This window comes from Micropterus dolomieu, linkage group LG11 (assembly GCF_021292245.1).
Source record: "Micropterus dolomieu isolate WLL.071019.BEF.003 ecotype Adirondacks linkage group LG11, ASM2129224v1, whole genome shotgun sequence".
Taxonomy (NCBI): domain Eukaryota; kingdom Metazoa; phylum Chordata; class Actinopteri; order Centrarchiformes; family Centrarchidae; genus Micropterus; species Micropterus dolomieu.
In genome coordinates, this window is record NC_060160.1 from 18,547,079 (window position 1) to 18,571,560 (window position 24,482).

At 41.2% G+C, this 24,482-nt stretch overlaps 1 protein-coding gene across 1 annotated transcript in view; it reads right to left on the reverse strand.

Annotated features, from left to right (window-relative positions):
- Positions 1-855: 855 nt before the first annotated feature.
- LOC123978624 (ryanodine receptor 3-like) overlaps positions 856-24,482 on the reverse strand; it is a 109,037-nt gene continuing 85,410 nt past the window's right edge. Inside the window, exons 71-104 of the mRNA XM_046061967.1 lie at positions 23,379-23,549; positions 22,012-22,071; positions 21,778-21,912; positions 21,104-21,216; positions 19,369-19,465; positions 17,855-17,964; positions 17,489-17,540; positions 17,347-17,403; positions 17,166-17,265; positions 17,004-17,083; positions 16,848-16,924; positions 16,349-16,422; positions 15,343-15,360; positions 14,632-14,712; positions 14,356-14,444; positions 14,148-14,276; positions 13,935-14,039; positions 12,987-13,068; positions 11,463-12,775; positions 11,302-11,360; positions 9,610-9,784; positions 9,409-9,495; positions 9,127-9,321; positions 8,682-8,812; positions 8,542-8,584; positions 8,282-8,409; positions 8,128-8,188; positions 7,805-7,951; positions 6,870-7,004; positions 6,620-6,776; positions 6,229-6,293; positions 3,865-3,965; positions 3,054-3,105; positions 856-1,875 (exon numbers count right to left, since the gene is read on the reverse strand). Coding sequence (XP_045917923.1) covers positions 1,780-1,875; positions 3,054-3,105; positions 3,865-3,965; positions 6,229-6,293; positions 6,620-6,776; positions 6,870-7,004; positions 7,805-7,951; positions 8,128-8,188; positions 8,282-8,409; positions 8,542-8,584; positions 8,682-8,812; positions 9,127-9,321; positions 9,409-9,495; positions 9,610-9,784; positions 11,302-11,360; positions 11,463-12,775; positions 12,987-13,068; positions 13,935-14,039; positions 14,148-14,276; positions 14,356-14,444; positions 14,632-14,712; positions 15,343-15,360; positions 16,349-16,422; positions 16,848-16,924; positions 17,004-17,083; positions 17,166-17,265; positions 17,347-17,403; positions 17,489-17,540; positions 17,855-17,964; positions 19,369-19,465; positions 21,104-21,216; positions 21,778-21,912; positions 22,012-22,071; positions 23,379-23,549 — 4,575 coding nt within the window. The 3' untranslated portion in view covers positions 856-1,779. The remainder of the gene's footprint in view (positions 1,876-3,053; positions 3,106-3,864; positions 3,966-6,228; positions 6,294-6,619; positions 6,777-6,869; positions 7,005-7,804; positions 7,952-8,127; positions 8,189-8,281; positions 8,410-8,541; positions 8,585-8,681; positions 8,813-9,126; positions 9,322-9,408; positions 9,496-9,609; positions 9,785-11,301; positions 11,361-11,462; positions 12,776-12,986; positions 13,069-13,934; positions 14,040-14,147; positions 14,277-14,355; positions 14,445-14,631; positions 14,713-15,342; positions 15,361-16,348; positions 16,423-16,847; positions 16,925-17,003; positions 17,084-17,165; positions 17,266-17,346; positions 17,404-17,488; positions 17,541-17,854; positions 17,965-19,368; positions 19,466-21,103; positions 21,217-21,777; positions 21,913-22,011; positions 22,072-23,378; positions 23,550-24,482) is intronic.

Consider the following 24,482-nt stretch of genomic DNA (forward strand, 5'->3'; position numbering starts at 1 on the left):
TGTAAAACTAGAATTCAGTCTCCAGTTATTTGATGGCTTAATTATTGCTATTTGAGTTGAGTATGGCGTCCCACAGCGTTCAATTTGTCAAATTATTGAGAATGATTGTATTGCATTATATGATATCACGCATTGTTTTCTTCGGGTGCCATAATGGCCACATGATATGGTAAATAATGTAGGAGCCCTTTTGCTTGTTAGAGAATACAATATTTTTAAAATATATTTCCTCTGATATTGCCTTCGCTTTACACAGCACCCTCAAAACAATACTTACTAAATATTTACTAAACTATGACAGTGACATTTTTTTAAAACAATTAGTGATGAATGTGGCTTTTTAATCCTGCAATTAGTGTTCCTTGTTTGGAAGAATTATGTCTATGAGTCACTTTTTAATTTTAAAATTATAATTTCCTCACAGTGTGCTGGAACCATAAAAACCAGTCAACATGTTAGAGCTGTTACAGGCGCAGGTTGAGTTGAGGAGGCAGAGCCGCTCTCACCAGCAGGCTGCAGCACTGTGTGGTGCCTGAGGTGTGGTGACATGATGTGAGCTGACAGGTGGCACCATGGGTAATAGGGCTAAAACTCCCATTATGCAGACTGCTGAGACCTTGTCCCACCTCTCTGACCGACCAGAAGTGCATATCTACTCAGCCACTGCTTTTTGCTGCACTGTAATTAAAGGTTGCTGAATGGCCACAGTTTTGATTTAGCTTTGAGGTTTAGGGTGACAGAGACAGATGTTGTACCTTTTTGTGGGTGAATTTAAAATATCAAATTTAAGTTCACAGATCCTAAGTAATAGCATAACCATTAATATGTCTTGCATTGATTTCTTTATTTTTTCCCATCAAAAGAAATGCACAGATCAGCAAAGCTACTACATACAAATGGCCATACAATAGCAATTAAATTTTTGTTCTTGTTTAACGGTGTTCAGTAAACTCTGATGTGTTATTTTTACACTTTGTACCTTAAACATTTGCAGGTATGCTGCATTCAGCAAAATCAAATAAGTGCTGTCCCTCCATGTTCAAAAAGTTCAGCCACAAACTACCTATCTGGACAGCTACGTGTTTCTGCTCCAGGAAAATTACTGTACTTACATACAATAAAGAAAAAACTAAAGTTTTGCATAGCTTCATTGTAATGTAGATACAGTACTGTAAGGCACTTCATGAAAAAATTAGGCATTTTCCTATCCTACATAATACACTTTTTTTCCACTTCATTCTAAAACTTCGTCTCAATATGCAGGGTTACAACATCTGAAAAACAAACACTTTCTCATATCACGTTTTTGCACACTATGTAAATCTACGGTACTCCTTGTACACTTTTCTTTTGGCATTAAATCTCAAGTTCAACATTCTCAAAATATTGAAGTTGGGTTCTTGTGCATAATATGACTGACACATTGTCCCATAACCCCACACAACCCAGTGTTTCTTAAAAAGACCCAAAAAAAATTGTGCAATGATTTGGGGTTATGTGGAGTAAAAGGCAACACGTTGTCAAAAACGAGCCCCCAAAGTAAAAAAAACAACATGTCTGGGCAAGTTATAGGTCATTTCCTCATAGACTGGCACTGTACATCTGACATGGGTAGGAGACGTATCTCTTTTTAAGATAGAAAAGTAGTCTTGTCTTCTTTCAGGCCAGTTTGAAACATTGGTGGAAGGGCTGTGTGTGTTGTAGTCCAGCAGCTGTATTTGGGACTAAATGTTCGAGCAGCCCACTTAACATAGATAGAGGTAAGAGGATGCATTTGCTCTATCCAAGCTGATCTTCGTACTGTTTGCGGAAGCAATCTCCAGCTGGGAAAAAATCCCAGCAGCGCTCCTGGTACATCTTCCACACATATGACTCCTGCGGTCAGACACAGATAAATGGACGTCAAAGTGTTACTCAAAATTAGAAGTAATTCCTTTTTGGACATAAGGCAATATGTACATGCATACAAAAATATGCTGAGACTAGGGCTGAACAATTAATTTTATAGATTGTGATTTGAAAAAGTGCAATTTTTGTCTTAACAAGCTATTAGAAAGTTAAAAGTGACATTGACTTTACTGGCAATAATGCCAACTGCCATTATGGGTGTCATTATAGCAGTTGTTATCAATAGTGACAGCTGCCATTAAAGCCACATTTATGTCACATTTACTCAGCTGTAGTCAAATAACTCAACAAAAACAACAAACAAAACAACAAAAAATAAATTATGGCTGTTATGTGGCCTGGTTATTATACTCACTCTTTGAATGCATGTGTGTGTACATTTGGGTAAAAGGTAAAAGGTGTTTATGAAATAATAATTACTTAATAATTCATTAATATATTATATAATATGTCTGTTCTCTAGTAACTCGCCATTATCATCTATACTGTCCTCGATTCTGATTTATTCAGGACCAACTTATTTACAATGAATGAATTATCAGGTCGTTCCGGATTTGTTCCTCACTCGTTCCTTAGTAACTGCTAAGTGTTACCGTTAAACTTGTTTTAAGCACATTATATCATTGTTTTAAGCTCTGAATTATGACCTCCAGGATTCATGGCTTTGAAGGAGCTCATCCTTTCATACCGTCATTTAGATATCAAAACTTTGTTAAACAAGTCTTAAATCAGCATTTTCATATTATCATAAGTGGAAAACTATGAAGTTGTCATAATACAGTTTTAACACTTTTTCATGAATAGATTTGAATATTATTAAGTAATGTCAGATTTACCACAAATAAATGGTAAATTTTTTATAGAACACTGGGAGGACTGAAACAAGAAGCAACTGGATTATTTTATCTGATTCTATTTATGTGTTTGTATTTGTATTAGCTTGGTACAATCATATCTTATTAATTACTAAGTAGTAAGTTAAGTTTAATTGAAAGAACATAATTATAATTGAAATACAACAGCAACATTGGGTCTGAAAAAAATGCACCATATCATTGACAGTGGCAGCATAATACTTGTTTCACTGTTTGTGATTGATTGAAGATTCCTCAGAGAAAGGTCATTACTGTAGAGTTAAATTGTACCTGGCCAGTGTGCTCTGTCTCATCCTTGTTGATAAGGTACATCAGGAAAAACCTTTAGAAAAAAGGCCAATGAGACGATGTCAGGTCACAAAAAAAAGCATATCAAGCTTTCACATTCTTCTACCTGAACACCCGACCACAATTAAAACGCAGAGCAGAGCAGAAAAAAGGCTTTGCATAGGCACATTTTATTTCTATGACACTGTATTAACAGGAAATATCACATTCTGTGTTACTAGGAGACGATTTCTGGTGTCAAAGTAACACAACCCCGTCTCCATCACTGAATCACCTGTTGTTTCCCAAATCAAGTGTTAATGGCAATGGGCCGCAGTAACTCTGTGGGCATCACAGCATGCCGAATCATGATGAATACTGAATGAGAGCACGCTATCACAAACCTATTTTCCAATAAAGTTCATGGCATTAAATAGTAATGAAGCAACATAATGAGGTCGCTCTCATATCCTCTGGCCAACAGACTGTGAGCGCAAATGGACTGAGACTTTCTATTGTCACGGGCATTATAGAGAAACACTGGATAAGCAGGGAGTGCAGGGGAAACATAGAGACAGATGGAAAGAATACCTGGAGGGATCTAGTGTTCTGGATCACTGGCGCTATTAGTGACTATGGCCCTGATGCTGTGGTAATGTGCTAAAGCCATCAATCATGTGGTTAAATTACAGAAAAGAGGCAATACATGTTGGTGACAGATGGCGATAATGATTAATACATAAGTAATAACATGTAAAATTAAAAAGAAATAAAATAAAACAATTTATAAAATGCTTGAAAGCAGGATACTTACAGGTAGTTGGCCAAATTGTGCTCTTGTAAGGTGTGAGTTTCAAAGCCGTGAGGTGTTGTGTCAAAGTAGTCATTACCAATCCCACAAATGAAACATTTGGTCTGAAGATAGAAAATAAAAAGATAATTAGAGCACATGCTCTCATTTGTTTTTCTTTTGGCTTCGTTTTACGCACTATAGCAATCAAGGGGAATGCCACTTTTACACAAAAAGATCAGTTTCTTCATCATGGTTAGTACTAGCCGGACATGGAATTTATGAATTTCCAAGGGGCGTTATCAATGTGCACAGACCAAAATGCCTCTGGACGCGACTGGATGGACCTATAGCCAATCAGAGCAACGAAACATGTGATGTAGAGTAGTTGGTAAATTAAACTTACCAAATCCTGTTGGCAAACAAATCTTTCTTATCATCTAAAGGGTTTTAGTTCAGAATGTTCGTTCTGCTTTTAGAGAAAATATACTGTCCAGTTTAATACTGGCGGATTCAATAGAATGTCCACAGCAGCCATCTTGAGTCTTTACAAAAATGCCTCAATGACCAGTAAGGTTGCGTTCCTCTGTACAGTCATCATATCAATATTAGGCTGGAATGTTTCACCAAAACATGTAACTTGACTCGCTCATATTTCCCCTGCCATTGCAATCTTCTAACGACCTAAAAAATGTCCACAAGTGTGCTCCGACCTTCATCTGGCCTGACTGACTGTTATTTAAAGGACTGAAGAGAGATGGAGAGCTCAACACACAAAAGTAGGCCTAATGTGTAAACTCAAGTTGACCTGAAAGGAAAGGAATTTCTAACAGACATGTTCAAGTTAAGATGTTTACCTTCTGTAAAATATACCAGACTTATTATAATAATATGGCAATTTAACAAAAATATACGCATGCCAAAGTCCTTCCTTGTCTTTTTTTACTTTGGTGGTGTTATGGAAGGAAATTGTGTCCTCTTACATTTGATCTTTTATGCATGTTCTTTTATTATTACTATTACTATTATTGTTATGTCTTATAGATATATATTATTTCTATCCCTTACCTTTCCTTCTTCTATACTCCTTATGTTAGTCTGTCCACATTTACTAGGGTTTAGGTCAAAGCTGTGATATTGTTTTAGTGTTTTCCTCTCTTGCTGTTCCTCTCCTTTTCTTGAATGTTCATTCAAGGCCGGGAGAGGATCTCTGTTCCCCAAAACATAGAAACCTAGACTGTGTAAATGATTATGCATCCCTTTGCTCTGGGCCAGACGCCTGAAGCTACCCTAGGCGGCAGGACTCTGGACAAGCTGATTTTCTGTTGTTGTACTTTTCTGTTATTCTCTTTTTATTAATACATTTATCAAAGACATTGGTTGGTTGTTACTCAATTATTTGCTTAATCCCTCACCAGCAATATACGATTTCCACGACAGGTGGTAAAGTCAAATGCTCGTTTACAACTTAGATCAATATATTTATATAGCACTTCATATCATATGATATGTATTTCAGTTCATGTTAAAAAATTACTTTATACATTAAAGGCAGAATAAATAGGATTTTCCTCAAAAACAATGTATAGTCATCCAAAAATAATCCTTCATAATAATCCCTTATGACCCCACTAGAAGTGTGTGGCGGTGTCAGTACCTGCAGAGACCCTGCCGTCTAACTGTATTTTCTTATTTTGCTCTGTTCGGGATGTTGCTGGGCATCAACCTTTCAGCAGTGGGTGTGTATAGCAAATATAGCAACAAAATGCCAAAAGGACAAATCTCGTTGCAAAACACCAATGAGTGTGGGATTGGCTTTCACCCGCCGGAGAGCGCTAAAGGAGAGGATGGGGATTATGAGCGAGTCACAGTTGGCCTGTTTTTTCTGATGGAAAGGTAGGTGCCAGGGGTTAGCTTAATTACCTTGCTAAAGTATCGTTTTTTTTTATTATTACAACAAATGTAATGTTCCAAAATTAGTAGCTAGCACACTATCAAATTTTAAGTTTTAAGAAAATAACCCTTGAGGTCTGGAGGACTGAGTTTGAGCTTAGAGTCATTTTCTGTCTAACACAAGCCACCGCGGCAGTCCCACACCAATGAACTAAGTTGATCATCTGAGACTCAATGCCAGTGTCTGAATCACTGTTGGCAACACTGAAGAAGTGATACAGCAACGTTGTCATTGGGCGTGCACTTCTGGTTTTGTTGAGCTGGGGCCAACTTTTAATGTTTTGTTTACAAACCACAACCAAGCTTTTTGCCACAATACGGCAAATAAGGTCCTAAATCGTATCATATTCCTTGAGAGGACAAAACCCTAACCCCCCTCAGCACCACTGGTTCCATTGGTTGGCACGTATAGGTGAGAATGAAATCTACTCTCACCTCCATGTCTTCTTTGACTTGTTCTTGCTGGTCTCTCAGCTCTCCAAAGGCATCAATGATCAAACCTGCAACCAAGAATTGCTGTGAGCATATCATATATTCTGTATCTGTGTAATCAATGAGATCACAATCTTACACCCCTAATTTCTATTCCTAGTGTAATGTGGATATACTGCTGTGATTGGGAGGACTGCAAAGTCTGTCAGGAACATCAGTTTCTTTGCATTCACGGTCATTTACTGAGGCTAGAAAACGGGTCGAGTACTCGATGTAGCGATCAGATTAATTCAAATACTCATACTGTAAGTTTTACCGAAGTAATCTTAGAGGGAGTGTCTGTGGTGGGGAAAAAAAGAACACTAAAAAGTGTGATTTCAACGCTGGAGTTTACCCTGGATGATGGCCAGAAGGATGACGATGACGAAGAAGAAGAAGGTGATGTCAAAAAGGATACGGTAGAGCTCATAAGGGTCACCGGCTGGGTCCTCGATCTCATCCCCAATGCCCCCTCCTGCTCTCACCCCAACATACATGTGGAACAGGTAACACTGTGCAAACACAGAGGCAGGGTGAGTCCTTTTAAAGTCCGATTATTGGTGTCTGGGCATGCCTATAATTAAATGCACGTTAGAGACACTTACAGTCATCATGTCATCACATTTCATATCTGGCTCATCCTCATCCCCACTCTTGTTGTAGAACTTCCTGAAGAAATTGAAGGCCACCACAGTGTAGAGATAAACCACGACTGCCAGCAGGCCCACTGTCAACACCAGCTTAAGGGAAACACAGACAGCAGTCGGTAAAAATGTCATTTCAGTTAAACCCACACGAGGAACGTGATGAGATTGCTGCCGACGGAGAGGGGAGCAGGCGGTGAGAAGGGAAATGTTCAAATGAGTGGAAAGGATGGGGAAGTTCAGCTTTATACTGACATAAAGCCCCACTCAGACGCAGCTCCTGCACTGATTTACTTATGAATCTAAAACAGTGGAAGCAGCAGTAAACTGAGGTGACATTAAATTTGGATTTGTGCCTCTGGTCAGTTGACATGAGAATCCCTCCAAGAACTGACAGACAGAATTGGGGCTGAAATGAAGGCAATTCAGCCATTTGAAGTCAAATGTCAGAGGATACTGGCTGCATCTAAATCCCCATTAATGCATCATCACTTGCATCTCTTCCTTTTTGCCTTAGTTCTCCCAATCATCCCATGAGGAAGAGATGCACATATTAGAATAAATAAATAATTACTCTGTTCATTATGTTCAAAATCAAGCCCTAGATCACAGATAATAGATCATGAGTATGTTTTGTGTTGTGATCCATTGCAAAATGAGACCTATTTACTAATACGTTCTTTCTACAGTATTTGGCAGAGCTGACAACAGGCTGGACGCTAGTATTACCCAAGATGCCATCAGTGGGGCAGGAGCATGGAAACTGTGATAAAACTGGCTTGTGGTTGCACAACAGGGAATAAACAGGCTGTGGTTAAAACCCAACCACCACCCCCCTCTTACTCTGCAGTGACCCCTTCTGCTCGGAAGAAGACCTGCATCCTCCTCATCCTCACCTGTTTGCCGTTATGTGTGACAGAGGAGAGGATGGTTCGAAGGGTCTTGAACCCCATGGCAATGTCCAGCAGATGAGCAGCAAAAAAGAAGTTGTTGTAGTGGCCCAGGATAGACATGGTGGTGTACCACACCAGATAGAGGAATGACTGGCAAAGAAACAAAAGTGGCAAGTTGATCAGAATCCATTTATCCGGTATTTTAATTTATTAAAATGGGTAGGTGAATGGGTTGATTAATGTCATCAATCAACCCATTCACTCATCCATCAAATCATCCACTCACTCATCAATAAAACCACATGCTAAACAGTATTCAAACTTACATTATCTGTAAACACCACTCCCATTTTCCAGACATGATACTTTGTATCGATTGAGCTCAACCTAGTGAAAAAGAAAGGTTGATATGAGGATGACCTCTATTTTTTGCTTCAAGGAGTTCCAGCCTGTCTGCTCTTTATCCGTCTAATCTCTCACCACGACACCAGCGAAGCCTCCTTGACGACAGTCTCCTCTGTAGGATTGAAATCCAGCGCACTTTTATCCATCCCCAGCAGCTCTGCTATCCTCTCCGCTCCATATAGGTCTCCATACTTCTTGATCACCTACAAAAAGCAGCAAAACAGACACAGAGGACAGGATGACACTGTAGCTGACATTTAGTAAATATCACCACATTTGGGTTTTGCGGTACGTGTACACAACAGACTACACGGAAATTTACATAAGCCACTTACTTTGCGTTTGACAAATTTATCCCAGTAGTTGTTGGGGAAGGAGCTGGTAAAAACAAACAAATCAGCATTAAATATTTGTTTTATGACAGCTTATGACACAGAGTTTCATTAATTTAATAACCATACTCTAGTTAACTCACGGAGTATTGATAACCAGTCTGTCCCACTGTCCTTTGATGTCATCATCCGACGGCTGCTCTGTGATGTAAAGGCCGGCAAACTCCAGCTTCCTCGCTATCTCCTTCTCACGTTTGAACACTACCAGGGGCACCTTGGACAGAAAGGGAATTTGGCTGCCACATTAGTGCAACAAAGGAAATGACGCACAGTGATGTCTGCATATTCAGTCCGACAGGAAGTGTATGAGTGTGTTTGTTTGCAATCAAAACATACAAGTATTCTAAATGAAAAATAAATATTACACCAATTGCTTAAATTGTTATTTAAAAAAATGTACTAGATGTTAAATGAATATATAAAAATAATTTGTGGCTTAACCTTTAATAAAAGCCACCTTTGCCAAAAAATTCTAAATCTAAAGCAAATCAAAGCTTGAGTGTGTTTTCTTGTCTGGTGTTACCTTACCTTCAGGTAGTAGTATCCCACTACACACAGGAAAGATATGATTGTGTGCAGTATGGCCAGACAGCGAAGTGTTGGCGCCATGTAACCTGTGCTCTCCTGCAGAACGAAATACTCAAGTGCACCCTCATCTTCCTCCTCCCCAGCTCTGCCTCGACCATTCCAGGGGTCTTCATCGTCTGAGTAATCGCCCGTCACCTAAAAGACAATGAGACATTTAAAGCCATAACAACAATATTCAATATTTATACTATATAAATGATGATACCCTCGTTCCAAACTTACTTTGTAAAAGAGCAGAATGAAGTTGATAGCAAAGGCGACAAAAAGCGCCAAGAAGCGGAGGTTGTAGAAGTTTCTTGCCAGGTAATTCTGTGAAAACAATCAAAGTTGAATGTATGCAACATGTTCATTTGTCTCTTAAAGTGCTTAAGATAAAAGTTCTGATCTTCATTTTTGAAGACAACTGTGAGGGAAATATCTGACCAGCATCTTGGTCTGGTAGACTTCCAAGCCAGCGAAGAAGCTGGCCATGAAGGCCTCTGGTGGTTCTTTCTTCGGGCCGAGCCTCTTCTTCGGGGCTTTCCTCTCCTCCACTGAAGACTGTGGAGGGGCTTCATCTTTGGCCTTATCGTGGTCCTTCTTCTCACCATCTTCTGAACTGAAACAATAATTGCTCTATTAGTGACGGACAGATACACACACACACACACACACACACACACACACACACACACACACACACATACACTCTATGTGACCTATGAGGAGAACTAAACCACAGAAGCACTGGTAATACATCCAGAGTCTACTCACATCCAATCAGGAGTTAACTTAAATCCTGTTTAGTAGAGGTTTTCAAAGTTGGAGGCAGGCCCCCCTAGGGAGCCTCCAAACTGTTTCAGGGGCGACTCAGTGAATGGAAGTGAAAAAAATATTAGTTAATACATTAGTTATCAAAAGCAGATCACATAGAATAGCCTAAGTATGTGATTAGGTTAAAGAGATGCTTCAGAGATAAAGTGGTTTTGTCACGCCTCCCGGACCCTGATCCCTTCCGGTGACAGTGTGTGTATGGGTGAACGATTCTTGATTTGTTTTTTGCCTTTTGAGTGTTTGCTGTGTGCTTGGTGTTTGTCTGTGTCCCCTTCCTTGTTTCCCAGAGTTGGTGGGCGTGGTCTTCAGTTCCTCGCGGCTGTGGCACACCTGTTCCCTGTCGGGATCTAAACACCTGTTTGGTATTGCCTCATCACCACTCCCTATTTAAACCTGGCCAACTCTCCAGTCCTCACTGGATTGTTGTGTAACCATAGTACGCTTCACCCCAGCCTCAGATCAGTCTTGTCTAGTTATCCTGTGTTTCTGTTTCTCGTCTTCAGGAAACCCGCTCTGCTCCCCTGGATCTCAGATCTTCCCTGCCAGTCAGCACAGTCCTCAGGAATGTCCTCCACCTCGCCCCGTTCCCCCATCAGTTTACCATTCCCTCTGTCATTTTCTAAATAAAACTCTCTTGTTCATCTCCAGCTCCGGTCTGCTCTTGGGTTCTGTTACCAGCCCTGACAGATTTTGGGTTAGGGTTGTTTCCACTTTCCCAGAGTCAGAAACTAATAAATGCTTTAGGATAGACCTTAGTGTATGCAATTGTTGGAGGTCTTTGAGATCAAATAGCACAATCATGACCCCATAGGTCCAGGAATTAGAGTCATTTTCTGTCTAATACACAAGCCACCGCGGCAGTCCCACACCAATGAACTAAGTTGATCATCTGAGACTCAATGCCAGTGTCTGAATCACTGTTGGCAAAACTGAAGAAGTGATACAGCAACGTTGTCATTGGGCGTGCACTTCTGGTTTTGTTGAGCCGGGGCCAACTTTGAATGTTTTGTTTACAAACCAGGAATTAAACTAAAGCAAGTAAACTAACAGGGTTTTTCCAAGCTTTGTCTGAGGGGAGTCCCACAGTCTCAGGCTTCGAAAACCCCTGCTTTTAAGCATCTGACATTCGTCATAATTAAAGCCCCTTTGTGATGAATATGAAAATATTTGACTTTTGATACAAAGACAAAATGGAAAATGTTTAAAGATGCTATAATGCTCAAAGACGCTTTAATCACATAAAAAATAGAAAGAATGACAGCAATTCCACTGGGGATGGACAATGAAGAAATTAACACTCACTCTCCTTTCTCTGAATCAGATTTGTATTCTCCATTTGAAGCCCTCTTCTTTGCAGCCAGCTATAACAAATGCATGATAAAGTTACTTTGTAACGTTGTAGCGTATTCTGGTTACGTCATGATTAGAAATAGAAATACCCTTAATCAAATGGATTTACTGACCTGTGCCTTCTTCTGCTTGACAGCACTGGCAATGGACGGAGCATCTCCCACCACCACCTCAGACACATCCCCCAAACCTGGCTCTGCCCCATGCTTTCCCTCCTTCTTGGGCTGTATGTTCAGCAACTCGGCCATGAGGTCTGCCTCCGCTGCATCTCCCTGAGCCATCTGACCCATCTCCGCCAACGCTGACGCTTCGTTCGCCTCCATCTTCTCCATCTCTAACGCATCTCCGTGGATTCCAAACTGAGTGGGGTCTGGCATGTTTCCCAAAATGTCTGTCACCTTCATGTTCTTTGCCCCTTCAACGAGGCCGCCCCCGAACATAGTGGTCCACAAGATATGGAAGAAACCCCAAACCAGGCTGTAGACAAAGTGGAACAGGCCCGTGATAATCATCCAGAAGAAAGAGAAGAAGCCTCGCACCAGCTCCCTGACACTCATCTTCCTGAATTTTCTGTACTGCCGCCTCATGCTCCTTAGAGTGAGCAGCTGGCGGAAATGGCAGAGGCTTTTTCTCATGGAGATGCAGGCGACTGTAAAGGCTGAGGACGACTCCAACATCATGCTCTCCTCCTCTTCCTCTTCCTGGTTCTCCAGCACACTCTTGTTGTCGTCCTCATCTTCCTCTGGACGCTCGACTGGGTCTGGCTCTGAAATTTGAGAGGCCAGCTGCATCTCAAAGATGGTGTCCTCACAGAAGTTGACAAAAAGTTCCATCTTCTCACTCTCACCGCCTTCATTGACGACATCGAAGATAAACTGCCGCTTTGACTCTTTCACCTGAGGCTTTTCCCACTGGGTACGACTTGACTCGCTTATCTCAAAGTAGACTCTTTCGATGCGCTTGGCTCCACCCATGATCTCAATGCGACCCAGATATGGCTCGAAATAGCTGAGGACGCTCTCCGCCAGGTCGAGGAACGTCGAGAGGCGAGCATCGTGAGGCATATGCTCAGAAAGATTGGTCAGCAACACAGCTACATTAAAGCCAATGTCCTTGGCAGGTTCATGAAATCTCTCCACAAACTGCTCGTAGTTGAACATATCATTCTCATCCGCCTCAGCACAGGAGAGAAGAAACTCAATCTCAGCTTGGGAGTACTGTTTCTGGTTCTCCATGGACTTCTGGAAATCTTTCTTTGAGATGAAACCTTTGCTCTCGGGGTCATACTCTTTGAAGCTGTCCGAGGTAGTCAGGTCCTTCAACTTGAGGAACATGTCGAAGAATTTTAGGATCATCTCCACGTTGCTAGAAGATTCCACCAAGGTGTCCACCATTTGTTTGCCAATAGTACCATTGACAACGTTACCTGTGAAGGAATGGAGATAGAGACGAGAGCAAAGTTTGTCAGCACACACAATAACAAGCAACACTCTCCATGCAGATTAAGAAACGCTTCTTTGGGAAATATTTGATTACATTCCGAGCAAACAAATCTGTTTGGTGAAAGTGATAAAAGAGACAATGTCCTTGCAAACTAATGCTGCTGGCACAGCACACATGGCGTCAGTGAGTCAAACCTTCGAGAAGAGAGAGCATCATGACGATCATATCCTTCTGCAGGTCCAGTAGCTCCTTCAATAATTCAATCTGACTGGAGTCCTGTTAGGAGAAGACAAAAAAGGGAGACCTTGTGACTCAGACTACACAATATCACACAGACTACTGATGGCCTTCCTGTAAGGCTACAGCTATCCTGTCTGATATCCCTGAGAGATCAAGGCTGCATCAGAATGTGGGGACCCACAATGGTCCTGCTGGGGCCCATAAGGGCCTTCTAGGTAACATCCATCCATCAGCACCATGGTTAATGTTATTTTACTATCTAGGAGCAGATGGCTAGGTCAGTTTGACTCATTTAGGGTCTCTATGGAGCCTGTATTCAGCATGCCATAAATCTGAGGCGTACTTTGATGCTCCAAATTCAAACGCCTCCACCTGTGCTCTGCTTCATCCTGGCTTCTACTGTCAGACCAAGCCCTTTCTGCTGACCATGAGATAAGGTTCAGTGGTGGAGAAAATGGAGAAAACATGTAGATGTAGTTATACATTAAATAGCTGAGAGGGAGGACATATGTAATTGTACTGCAGTATCCTGAGGTTATCCTTGAGCCTGGAGAGACCTCTAGTGGCTACAGATATGTTAAGGGAAGCTCTGGCTGTCAAAAACAAATACCATTGGTGGATGAAGTATTCAGATTTTTACTAATAACAAAACTACCATTCAGTATTTAAGTACTAAACTAAAGACACATACACTAAAACCCCTTACATGGTATGTGTCTTAACCACTTGGCTGTTAAATCCATGAAGTGGATTAAAAAGGGCAATATTTCCCTCTGTAATATAGTGGAGTAGATGTATAAAGTAACATAAAATGGAAATACTCAAGTACAAGAACCTCAAAACTCTACTTGAGCACAAATTCATAACAACACCACCACTTTATTGCAGACAAAATTACATACCTGGGATAACTTCATTTGCATGTTGGCAAAAACATGCAAGAAGCCCACCACTGCGTCCCACAGCCTGCTGTGAGCTAGACTCTGCTGGTTCCCGATACATGGACCCTGAAGCACACAGCACAGAGTTAGGTACAGAGAGAGAAGAGATTATCACGGAGCATCACTATCTGTTAGTTAGTGCTTGTTGTGGTGAAGTGTGTGCTGATATGGTACCTGTATATACTCAGTTAAAGAGTTGAAGACTTGCTTGGCCACCGCCAGTGCTCTGGAGAAGTTCCTCTGACCCGCCTCATCTATAACATCCTTACCAGAGTAGTACCAGTAGAAATCACTGATGGATTCCTAAAAGAAGAAAGAACCAACATTAAAGAACATGAATTAATATGACATTTTTCTACATCTGTCTATAATAATATCATACCTGGAGTCTTAGTAGATAGTCTACAGTACTAATGATGATGTTGACTGTAGTTGTGTTCCCTGTCTGAGTCCTCAGGAAGTTCTGAAAATCTAAAACAGATGAGACATTTTTATTTGACTTTTGTAAAGCACTTGGTTACTTGTGTAGAAATTTTATATACATATATATTTATTGTATTCACACAACCCAGCCTACTCTAAAACTGTGTTGTTCAGTTACATGCAGCTCGAGGTAACATCTTCTTTAATTCTGGTTTATGGAAAAGTGTGTACCTACCATTGTTGTGGCCCTCACAGAGAAGCTGCAGAAACCTAAAAAGATCCTTAGTGAACTCATCATTCTGCAGTACCTTGGAACCTGAGGACAGGAAATTAGATTAACTGTCCCTTTCAGCGTTAAGAAGGTCAGAGACCCATCATTTTAATGTCAGTACAGGCAATAGGGCTTGCATAGCTTTCGCTTCATAAAGCTGCTGTCTAGATGTCAAACGGCATTATGTTATGTGCACTATATTTGAGGTTCAGAACACACAGCCATGGTATAGTGCAACATTTCACAACTTAAAACGGACTTTATAATAGGAATAAAACTGAGCTTTCTTATTTAACACCAGCAAAGCTTTGTTGTTTCTTACAATCAAAGCTTTGGGAGATTTATTTTTTTATTGCACGCTGGTTAGTATCATCAAAATAAATAAACTTCAAAGGTCCCACACAAATGACAAGCACTGACTTCTTCTAAAAGAAGCATAAAAAATGTGGAAAGAGGTGAGTCAGTTTGGCACCTGACGCTGGACTGAACAATCTATCCAGATGTCATAAAGAGCATGCATGTGTTCCTTCAGTCCAATGTAAAAAAAAAAGGTGGTTTTATTGCATTCAGGGCAAGGGAGGGGGGGGGATGAGGGGAGGGAGGAAAGGAGTTGAACAGAGAGCAATCAAGTGTCAGCATTGCACAGAATGTGTAGAATCTAAACCATGTATTTACCCCGCTCACTCACGTTGACTGCGACCGATGAGATAAAAACATGATCAGAGGAAAACAAACAAACAAACAAAACAAACAAAACAAAAGCAGACATAAGCAAAGGAGAAGACATTGAGATTCAATCAGAAGAAGTAGGAACAGGAGAGAATGATAGCGCTATAGAAATATATTTACATACATTGATTTGCGACATTGACATGCGGTTACAATTAAACAGTCTTGAAGTACAGTCTGCTCGCTAGGCAGGTGTTTAGACTACAAGTTAGACAGAGTACCAGACTAACAGTTACCATTACTTATGCCTGGGTTTATGAGGTGATAATGAGCTGGAATATGCATGAGAAAAACATATTTATATACTGTATGCTACCCATCAGATCAAATAGAGACCTCTGATTACATGTGGATATTCATGTGGATGTAGTTGTGACTGCGAGTGTTTTTAAGTAGCAGACACGGCCCGGACAGGACATAGACATACAGTAGCACAGGTTTACCTGCATGATGGTGACGTACAACACGACACGTGACATTGGGATGGGTTTGTACGACAACAAACTAAAGAGCACATGTTTCGTCAAGCGAATGCTGCGTCATTTGTCTAGCAGCCAATTTACAAGCCTGACTGAAGAGCAGTGACGCCATGAGCCTGAATGAGACAAGATTCTTACATGTGTCCTCTGTGATATGATTTATAGCTCGTGCTGTGGTTTGGGCCACATGTGTAACACTGACTGGCTGAAAACTCTTAGTGCTTTCTCTCAGATCTGCAGCAGGTCAGCATTTAGCAACAACAGAGACTGTAGCACATAAATGACTGAACTTTCAGTATTGAGGTTCTGTCTATGTTTTATCTACAATGAATGATAAATCATATTATGGCACAGATATTGACTTGTAAGTTTTTTATTCAGTACCACATAAACTGGTAGAGGACAAATCACTCACTCATATTGTTGGTAAATGAACAACTAGGACAGCTTACTATGCCATTATCCTCACTTACTTGCTCCTTCTTCAGTAACCATCCCCAGACCTTCAGCTTTATTTTGCCTTTCAAAAGCATTCAAGTCCAGGACACTGTAGGAGATAAATGTGTGAATTTAAACTCTTTCTAACATTGTCATATTTGTATTTGTCAAAAAATGGTATGCAATATCCTGACTTTGAGTCCCCAATATAGGTTAAGTTCCTACACTTCCCATAATGCAACCAAAAGTATATTTTCATTAGAGTCTCCTTGATTGGTAAGATCATGTTTGTTTTTTTAACTCTACATCCGCAGTTTGTAAAAATTATACAGTTTTTTCTCAGACTTGACAAAGCTCCACCAGAGCCACAGAAGACATTATACAACTGTTTTCAGAGGCTGCGTAGTACTTCCTGTGACTAGTAAACTGACTGAAATAATTGGTGGAGTTCCCATGGTAAAATCGCAGTTGACATATAAAACAAAAAGTAAATCATCTGTTTGGTGTGTCATAATTGGTTTTGGGCTATATTACCTGCAAGACATCATCAGTCCAGACAAACTTTTGAAAAAGCCAACATCTCTTTTTTCCTTCAGGTAGTCCAGCATTTTCTGCATGAAGATAAAAGCACAGTAAATGGTGGGCCGGTGCTGTTAACGATCCAAATTCTGCATGCAGATTGAAGTGTACCTGCTGGACCAGTATGTTTCCCCCGTTGAGGATGGAGATGCCAAGTTTGAGGGTGAAAGTCACCATGGCGCCAAGTCGACCTGACAAACCATACATCATACAGTCGCTATACCAAAGGTGGCAGTAATAAGAAGGCAGACAGGTGAATGTGTGTTTTCCTACCTTTGCTGGCACTTATCATCTGAAGCACCATCTCTGCAGCTCCTCGATCATGTAGTCTGGCTTGTTGGTACAGCATCTTCTGCTTCTCCATTTCCTTTTCCTGTATGAAATGATAATATAGTAAGCACCACTCCTGAATATAAATGCAAAAACAAAGCAAAATGAGAGAAATCAGTAGCACCTCAAACGTTTTCTCCTTTCCTTCTTCATCTTCCTCTTCTTCACCTTCAGCACAGCTCTGAAAGAGAAAGTAGAATGTCAAACCTGCAAGATTTTGCTGAACAGCATACATTGCAGTAAAAGCAATTTAGAGAATGAAGTACCTTAGCCATCATATCTGCATATGCAATATACAAGGGATCCTCTTCCAAAGAACTAACAAAAAAGGAAGATAAATATCTGGTGGTTAAACCTTGTATAGCACACAATCACATCTTATCCTATTAATAATATGCAAGATTCAGCGATTATATTTATAGCCACTTCAATGTATGTACAGTGAGCAGCGAGGTTACAGCAAGGAAACTGCTTGTTTCTTTCCTAGTATAAAAGATAGCGATGAGGCGATGATTTAGCGTAATGCAGCTCTTTATTAGCTAAGAGGCAGGCCAAAACTATTATGTAGCACAGATGGAGCAAAGCGTGTCGGTGCCAGGTGGTCAGGTGTGTGACAGTGAGTGTATATTAACCTGCACTCAGTCAGAGCGTTGTGGCTGAAATGCAGAATGAGCTGGTGAAGAGGGTCTGGCTGCTTCCTGACCTCCTCCTCTTCCTCCTCCTCCACTTTGGGCTGCGTTTTCTGGACAAACCCATACAAGTAAATACTGGAGCTCAGGCCTGTAGTCTCAATGTTAACTATATGAGCCCTAAACTGAGAAAACACTGTATGAACAGTAGTTACAGTTATATTTAACTGTCACTTAACTAAACATCACTTACCTTAAGAAAAAAAGACAGGGATAGGATGCACTGATAGCATGCAGACAATAAACCACAGGCACGAGCATTGACACAATGACAGGCACATGCCAGCAATCACACACACACACACACACACACATCTCACTGACATAATGCATTCCCTAGCCACTTACCCTAACCTTAACCATCACAACTACTTGCCTAACCTTAACCTTTATCCTAACCCCAACCTTTAACCTTATTAAAACCTGAACCCTAAACCCTCGGCGTAACCCTTAAAAAGCCCTTTAAACTTGTAGGGTCCAACATTTTGGTTCGCACAAAGCTGGTTGATCCCCACAAGTATAGTAAATCCTGCTTTTTGGACCCCATGAACATAGTAAAACACACACACACACACACACATACACACACACAGCGGATGAAGTTCAGCCTTGTTAAAAGGTGGAGATTGGAGTTAAGCATGACTCTCCATGAACCCAGTTTACACTTTATCATAGACTTTTTACCATTCCACACCAGAGCAGAGACCACTCATGATAGCGGACACACTGGAACTGCTTTTCCTGCAAATATGTGCACGTGGTTGGCTGGAAAATGTGGTGCCCTGTGGCTTTGAATTCCAATATTGTGGGGAAGATCTGACTATTAAAAGGGCTAAAGGAAGATTAGATTTTCAAAAGTGGTATTAATTCAAATTTTATCTTTATTTCAATATTGAAAAAGAGAAAAACAACACGCACCCAGGGTAATTTATTCTGCTCCGTTTCATGAATCCTTCAAGCATTTTTAATCAGTCTATGCGTATTAGGCTGTAGGTTATCATGGGCTACAAAGTGCAAAATATTTTTGAAGCACTTTGTGAAGTTGTAAGAAAGCAGCTACGTGCTGTATTTCTTCTGCTTTCTCTACAAACTCAATGCATGACTGTGATGTTTTATGATCATCAACCTTCAGAAATTTCATTGGTAAGTCGTCACATCGTGGCGGGATGCCCTCTTACCGATGTTGGATGGGACACACTGGTCGAAATACACCAGCTGGCTCTGACATCAGCGGTGATGTCATGCGTGCCAAAAATGGGCACGAATGACATCATGAGTTGAAAAGACGTATGAATGACTGAGTGCGACCCAGTGGTACGTGGTGGAAATGAGGCACTTTCAAGCACTCTGAACAATGACACAAGTAAAGGAAAGTGGTACTCTAGGGGTGACGCTCAGCTCCCCAAAGCACATGGGTACCAACAAGGGGGCACCAGGGGGATGACACAAGTACTTACTGCAAGATCCTGCACTAGCTTCTCCTCAAAGGAGTACTCCTCTGTTTCTATCCATATTCTCTGATAGGCCTGGAGGAAGAGGTTAATAGAGCGATGCCTGAGGAAGGGTGAGAGGAGATTAGCCCGGGTTAGATAGAAGCAGAGCAAAAGAGGGGAAGGTCCCTTTAGGAGAGGTTAATACTGGTTAGTTTAGATTACCGGCACATCCAACTGGTCAACTGAGAGGAAACCGTCATGTTACTTATAAATATAGAGCTGTGACGTAAATACTCTCCGCCAGGCTAGTGTGATCTAGTCACAATTTTTTTATTATTATTAAATCTAGTCCTAAATTCTCATCAGCAGGCAGCAATTATAAATTCAGACTATATCCAATGACTGATTATATGAAGTACCCATGTATCGTAAAGGAAATACACTTAATAGCTTTCTTGGCAAGCTTAGATGAGAAGATTAATACCACTTTCATGGCTGTACGCTAAAAATGAACTTGGCAATTAGCTTAGCTTAGCATGAGGACTGGAAGCAGCTGGAAACAGCTGGTCTGGCTCTGTCAATAAATCTGCCTACAAGCACTTCTAAGGCTCATCTGTTTTTGTACATATTATTAAAAGAGTATGCAGACATGAGAGGTGTATCAATCTCATCTGACTCTCAAAACGAAAGCAATTAAGCATATTTCCCAAAACGCTGAAACATTGCTTTAAAGCATTTGGTATAGATTCAGTTTGCTGCATTACTGCACAGATATGGACCAGTGAATAAACCAGTGGGGATATCTGAATGGGAGTTAAATTTGTAGCATAAACCGTGCCTGGAGGAAAGCGAGGGGTAGTTCAGAAAGGTATGCAAGGTCATTCAGTAGCAACGTTGGGTCAGCACTACGTTACCGTCAGCATGGAGAGCAGACTGTCATGGTCTGTGTTCTCATGCATTATCTCCAGCCAAATATGTCGGTAGGCATTCAGGAAGTAATTATTATTTTTGTGCCTGAGGGGACGAGGTACAATAGAGTGTGACATTGAGGAGAGAACAAAGGCTGAATAGAGAGACAAAAGAGAAAAGATGACGTCTGAATGTGTGAAACTCAGGGAGAGTCAACATTATCCAGAAGCTTCACATCCATCCCTCAAATACAAATCTACGACTCCCAATTCAAAACAAACAATTGCGCCTGCATTGTAAATACTGTCTAACAATTATAAGCTATGCAGTGTCATATTTCACTGTCAATAACTCTGAATAAATGAGTCATGCTGTCAGGCAGGCGGGCGGCATCGTCTGAGCACATTTTGAAGATGGCCACTCCGAGGTTGGGCCTCCTAATTGTTTTCCTCCCTACTGTAGCTCTCTGCCTGACTTCCTGTGATTGAGTTACAGAGCAGCGGGGCATGAAATTGCTTGTGTCCCTTTTTTTCTACTCCTTCATAACAGCTGCAGGCAAGACATTTGTCCTACAAATGGACGGAGGGAGGCTGTGCATTAATGCAGGGTCAGAACCCAGGAAGAGAGTAATGAGAGTTGTGAGTCAGACAGAAGAAGAAGAAAGTGTGGTGATATTTGGCCAGAAAACATAGAGGCAATGTGACAGAACTTTCTACACGGTTTCCCATCTGGTAGTAGTACCACAGGGGCTCTCTGCAATTGTTGAATGTTGAGTATCTTCTTGGGTTCATTACAGTACAGCAAACCTGTAGAGACTATAGACGTAATGTATACAGTCATACAGTCATACCTTGGCAGATTATAAAGCGGAGCCATGCGGAAGCAGGCGACGACCGCTCGCTTCCTCTGCTTGGAAAGCAACTTCTGCCATACACATTTCTTGGATCTTAGAGGCTGCTCCACCTAATGGGATTAGAAGAAGTCAGTGTTAAGATTACATCATTAATCAACACACTGGAATGGCAATCTCTACCAGGTAAACTTGAGGGGGGGAACTGAGAACTGGAAATTTCACCAGGTTTTTCCTCTGTCATGAACCTGACTGTGAAAGGACAAGCGCTGTAGAGGGGGAGTCAGAAACAATCAAGCAGCCCAGTGCAAGTTTGCTGTCAAAGGATCAGGGCGATTTGTGTTTCATCACCTACGTCAAAACAAGTAAAAAGCGGAGGGTGCAACACACAGCAACAATGGAGGAAAATATAAAGCTCAATGTTTTTTAATCTCACAATATGCTCTGTACACAAGGTTGTGAATGCATTCATTATGTGCTTTGACGAATGGAGAGATGTGTGTGTGAAGGTGACCACACCCTACCAAGATGTCAAGGACTGGCTTATGCATGCCATTGTCTACACTGGGCAACAGTTCTCCAGGGACCCTAAAAGAAATGCAACATCGTCTATCTTTAGCACAACTGGGTGTCATTTACAGCTCTTCGGGTATGTATAAATTTTTGATCCTGACCTGCTCCAGGTTGAAGACAGCAGCAGAGATCCTCTGGATACGGTCCACCACCCTCTCAGGGTCTGGAGGCCCCTCAGTTCTCATTGCTATGTCCCTGTACAGGTTTAGCTGCCACCTCACTGCAGGGTCCTCTGACTGAGAGTGGGTTACAAAGAAGGATGTGAAATACAATATATACAGTCTTTGGAGGCTAATAATCACTTCTAGCGATGATAATGATTTCGACATGCTCACCTTTTCTCGAAGATGCAGATTCTGCCGAATATGATCTTTGACCTCTTCATCTGTATCTCTCTATTAAACAACAACAGGAATGAGGAGGCACATGTGAAGCTTTATTAATGTAGCTGTTTCAAAGAGATGTTCCTGTTTGAGTGGAGGATAAATGTCAGAGATGGGGACTCGAGTTTGAGACTCAGACTCGAGTCGCACTTAAGTCGAGCACACAGTGACTTGAGACTCGTCCTCAAAAGACTTCAGACTTGACTTGGACTCGAGGTGCGGGACTCGTGAACAATGTTTATTTTTAGGAAATGAGTTTGCTGCTTTTCCCCTCCCTGCATTACCTATAACCTACCTATGTAACACAACTACCTGCTGCGCGTGGCCACACGTAAGAGAGGACAACAAACACCGGTGCCGTGCCGAAAAGTGATTGTCTTCCAAAAACTGATTGCTGTCCGTGGGAGAATGCGCAGTTTGTTAAATCTGTATCGCCCAGTTTCTTTACGACTACACCTTCATCTGGGTAACACAGACATAATGTGCAAATAAACATCACTTTATGTCCGTGGTAAGAGCACAGCTATGTCTTTGTGAAACCTGTTTTGTTTTTACTGTTTCCTTTAATGGAATAATCACAATTGTGGCTAAATAAGTGTTTGCAGATTATAGCGTAATCAGGCCTGACATTTATGTGATTATAGGCAAAAACAGAAGCCTGTTGTTGCTGATGGATTATGTGTTTGATAGGCGTATGCCTAACATACTTGTTTATATTTTATATTTGGAAAACAGACTGTAGCCTATAATTAATATGACTTACTGCTGAGTTATATATAAAATAAAGACATGATCTCTTTTGCAATTATCCTTATGTCTCTACATTATTTTACTTGCTGTGTACCAACCAATCCAGACCTTTTTTCCTGTTAAAATACCTTTAAATGGCCAAACAACTCATAACATGCAGTATTTCACTTGCCAGAAAGTGATTGCAGGCTCTTTTCTGCCCTGAAAAGTTCATTAATGAGACACTGTTTGAGAGTCTGGGGGATGTGTTGACTTACAGTAGTTAATAAGCTGTCATTAATTGCATTGCACATTACATGGTTGTGCTCTGTAAGTGAAAAACAGGTTACAGTTACAGAATTCCTTATAGCTATGCAATTTTATAAGCAACCTGGACTGAACGCAGCAGGTGATACAACATTCGTAATAACCATGAGTGACTTGAGACTTGACTTGGACTCTAGTTCAGAGACTTAAAACTTGACTTGGACTCTGTGAGCATCTCTGATAGATGTTGCACTTGGGTTTTGATCTCATAAGACTCATGTCAAATGTGTGGGCAGTACGTGGTCACATAGAAGTTGTCTCACCAGGAGGTAGCGGGTCTTGGATAGAGTGATGAGTTCCTGGTCTCCTGGGGTACACATGTTGAGGCCGATGGGCAGCATCTTCTTCAGTGCGGCCACAATCAGTGAGGTCTGGATAGAGTAGAACTCACCACGCCTTTTCTTGTGTCTCCTCTCCTGGTCTTGTCCTCCAGACTGAAAAAATCACGATATTAACCTCAGACAAACACAAAGCGGTGAATTAAAAGAAGCTATGGCGAAATACTATACATTTAGCTATATTTAACCTTGCACTACATCACTTCCTTTCAACATTTAAACTGATGCCATAACAGTATTTCACTGGAGCTTACTTCACAGTGGGAGCACTCACAGTGTATTGAACAAAACCCAGAGGCGACTGAGGCATTTATTTTTCAGCCCTGGCAAAATCTGTGACCAGACTTAATTTGTGCTACTGAATCATTAAGAAGTTTCACACCTCAGCTGAAAAGTAGAACTAGCAGACTGCCGCTGTTGGAGCAGCAAGGTGCTACCCGTGACGGAAAACTGCACTTCTGAGCCAAACTGAAGCAGCTGGCTCAGTGAAAACACTCATTTCCACATTATTATGTATACACTGACAGACACACACACACACACACACACTTCACTACACACCAACTACAACATAATACAAATAGCTTAAGGTAACTGTTAGCCAAAGACACCACGGTACCACAATCCATCAACTACAAACACACCGGTGGCATGTGATCACATGATTTGCTCCAGGAGGGCTGGACTTCATTACTCCAGATGAGACGTGTTCCGCCCATAAGGGAATGAGGAATGACCAAAGTTACCATGTCACACATGGTGATGAATGGATACCACAAATAATCAGGTGACATGATATATAACTACACTATAGACTATATAGCACAGCGGCACAAGCTATTGGCTTTTCTGCTTGAGGACTGGAGCATTTAAGCCAATAAGCTGGCAGGTAAACAGCTCATGCACTGCGTCACTCTACCTTTTCCTTAAAGGACTGTTTGAGACAGAGAGAGACAGAAAGAGAAAGGCAGATAGAAGAAAATGAGGAGAGGGCAGTTAATGGAGGCACACAGTCCACACATGGACGTG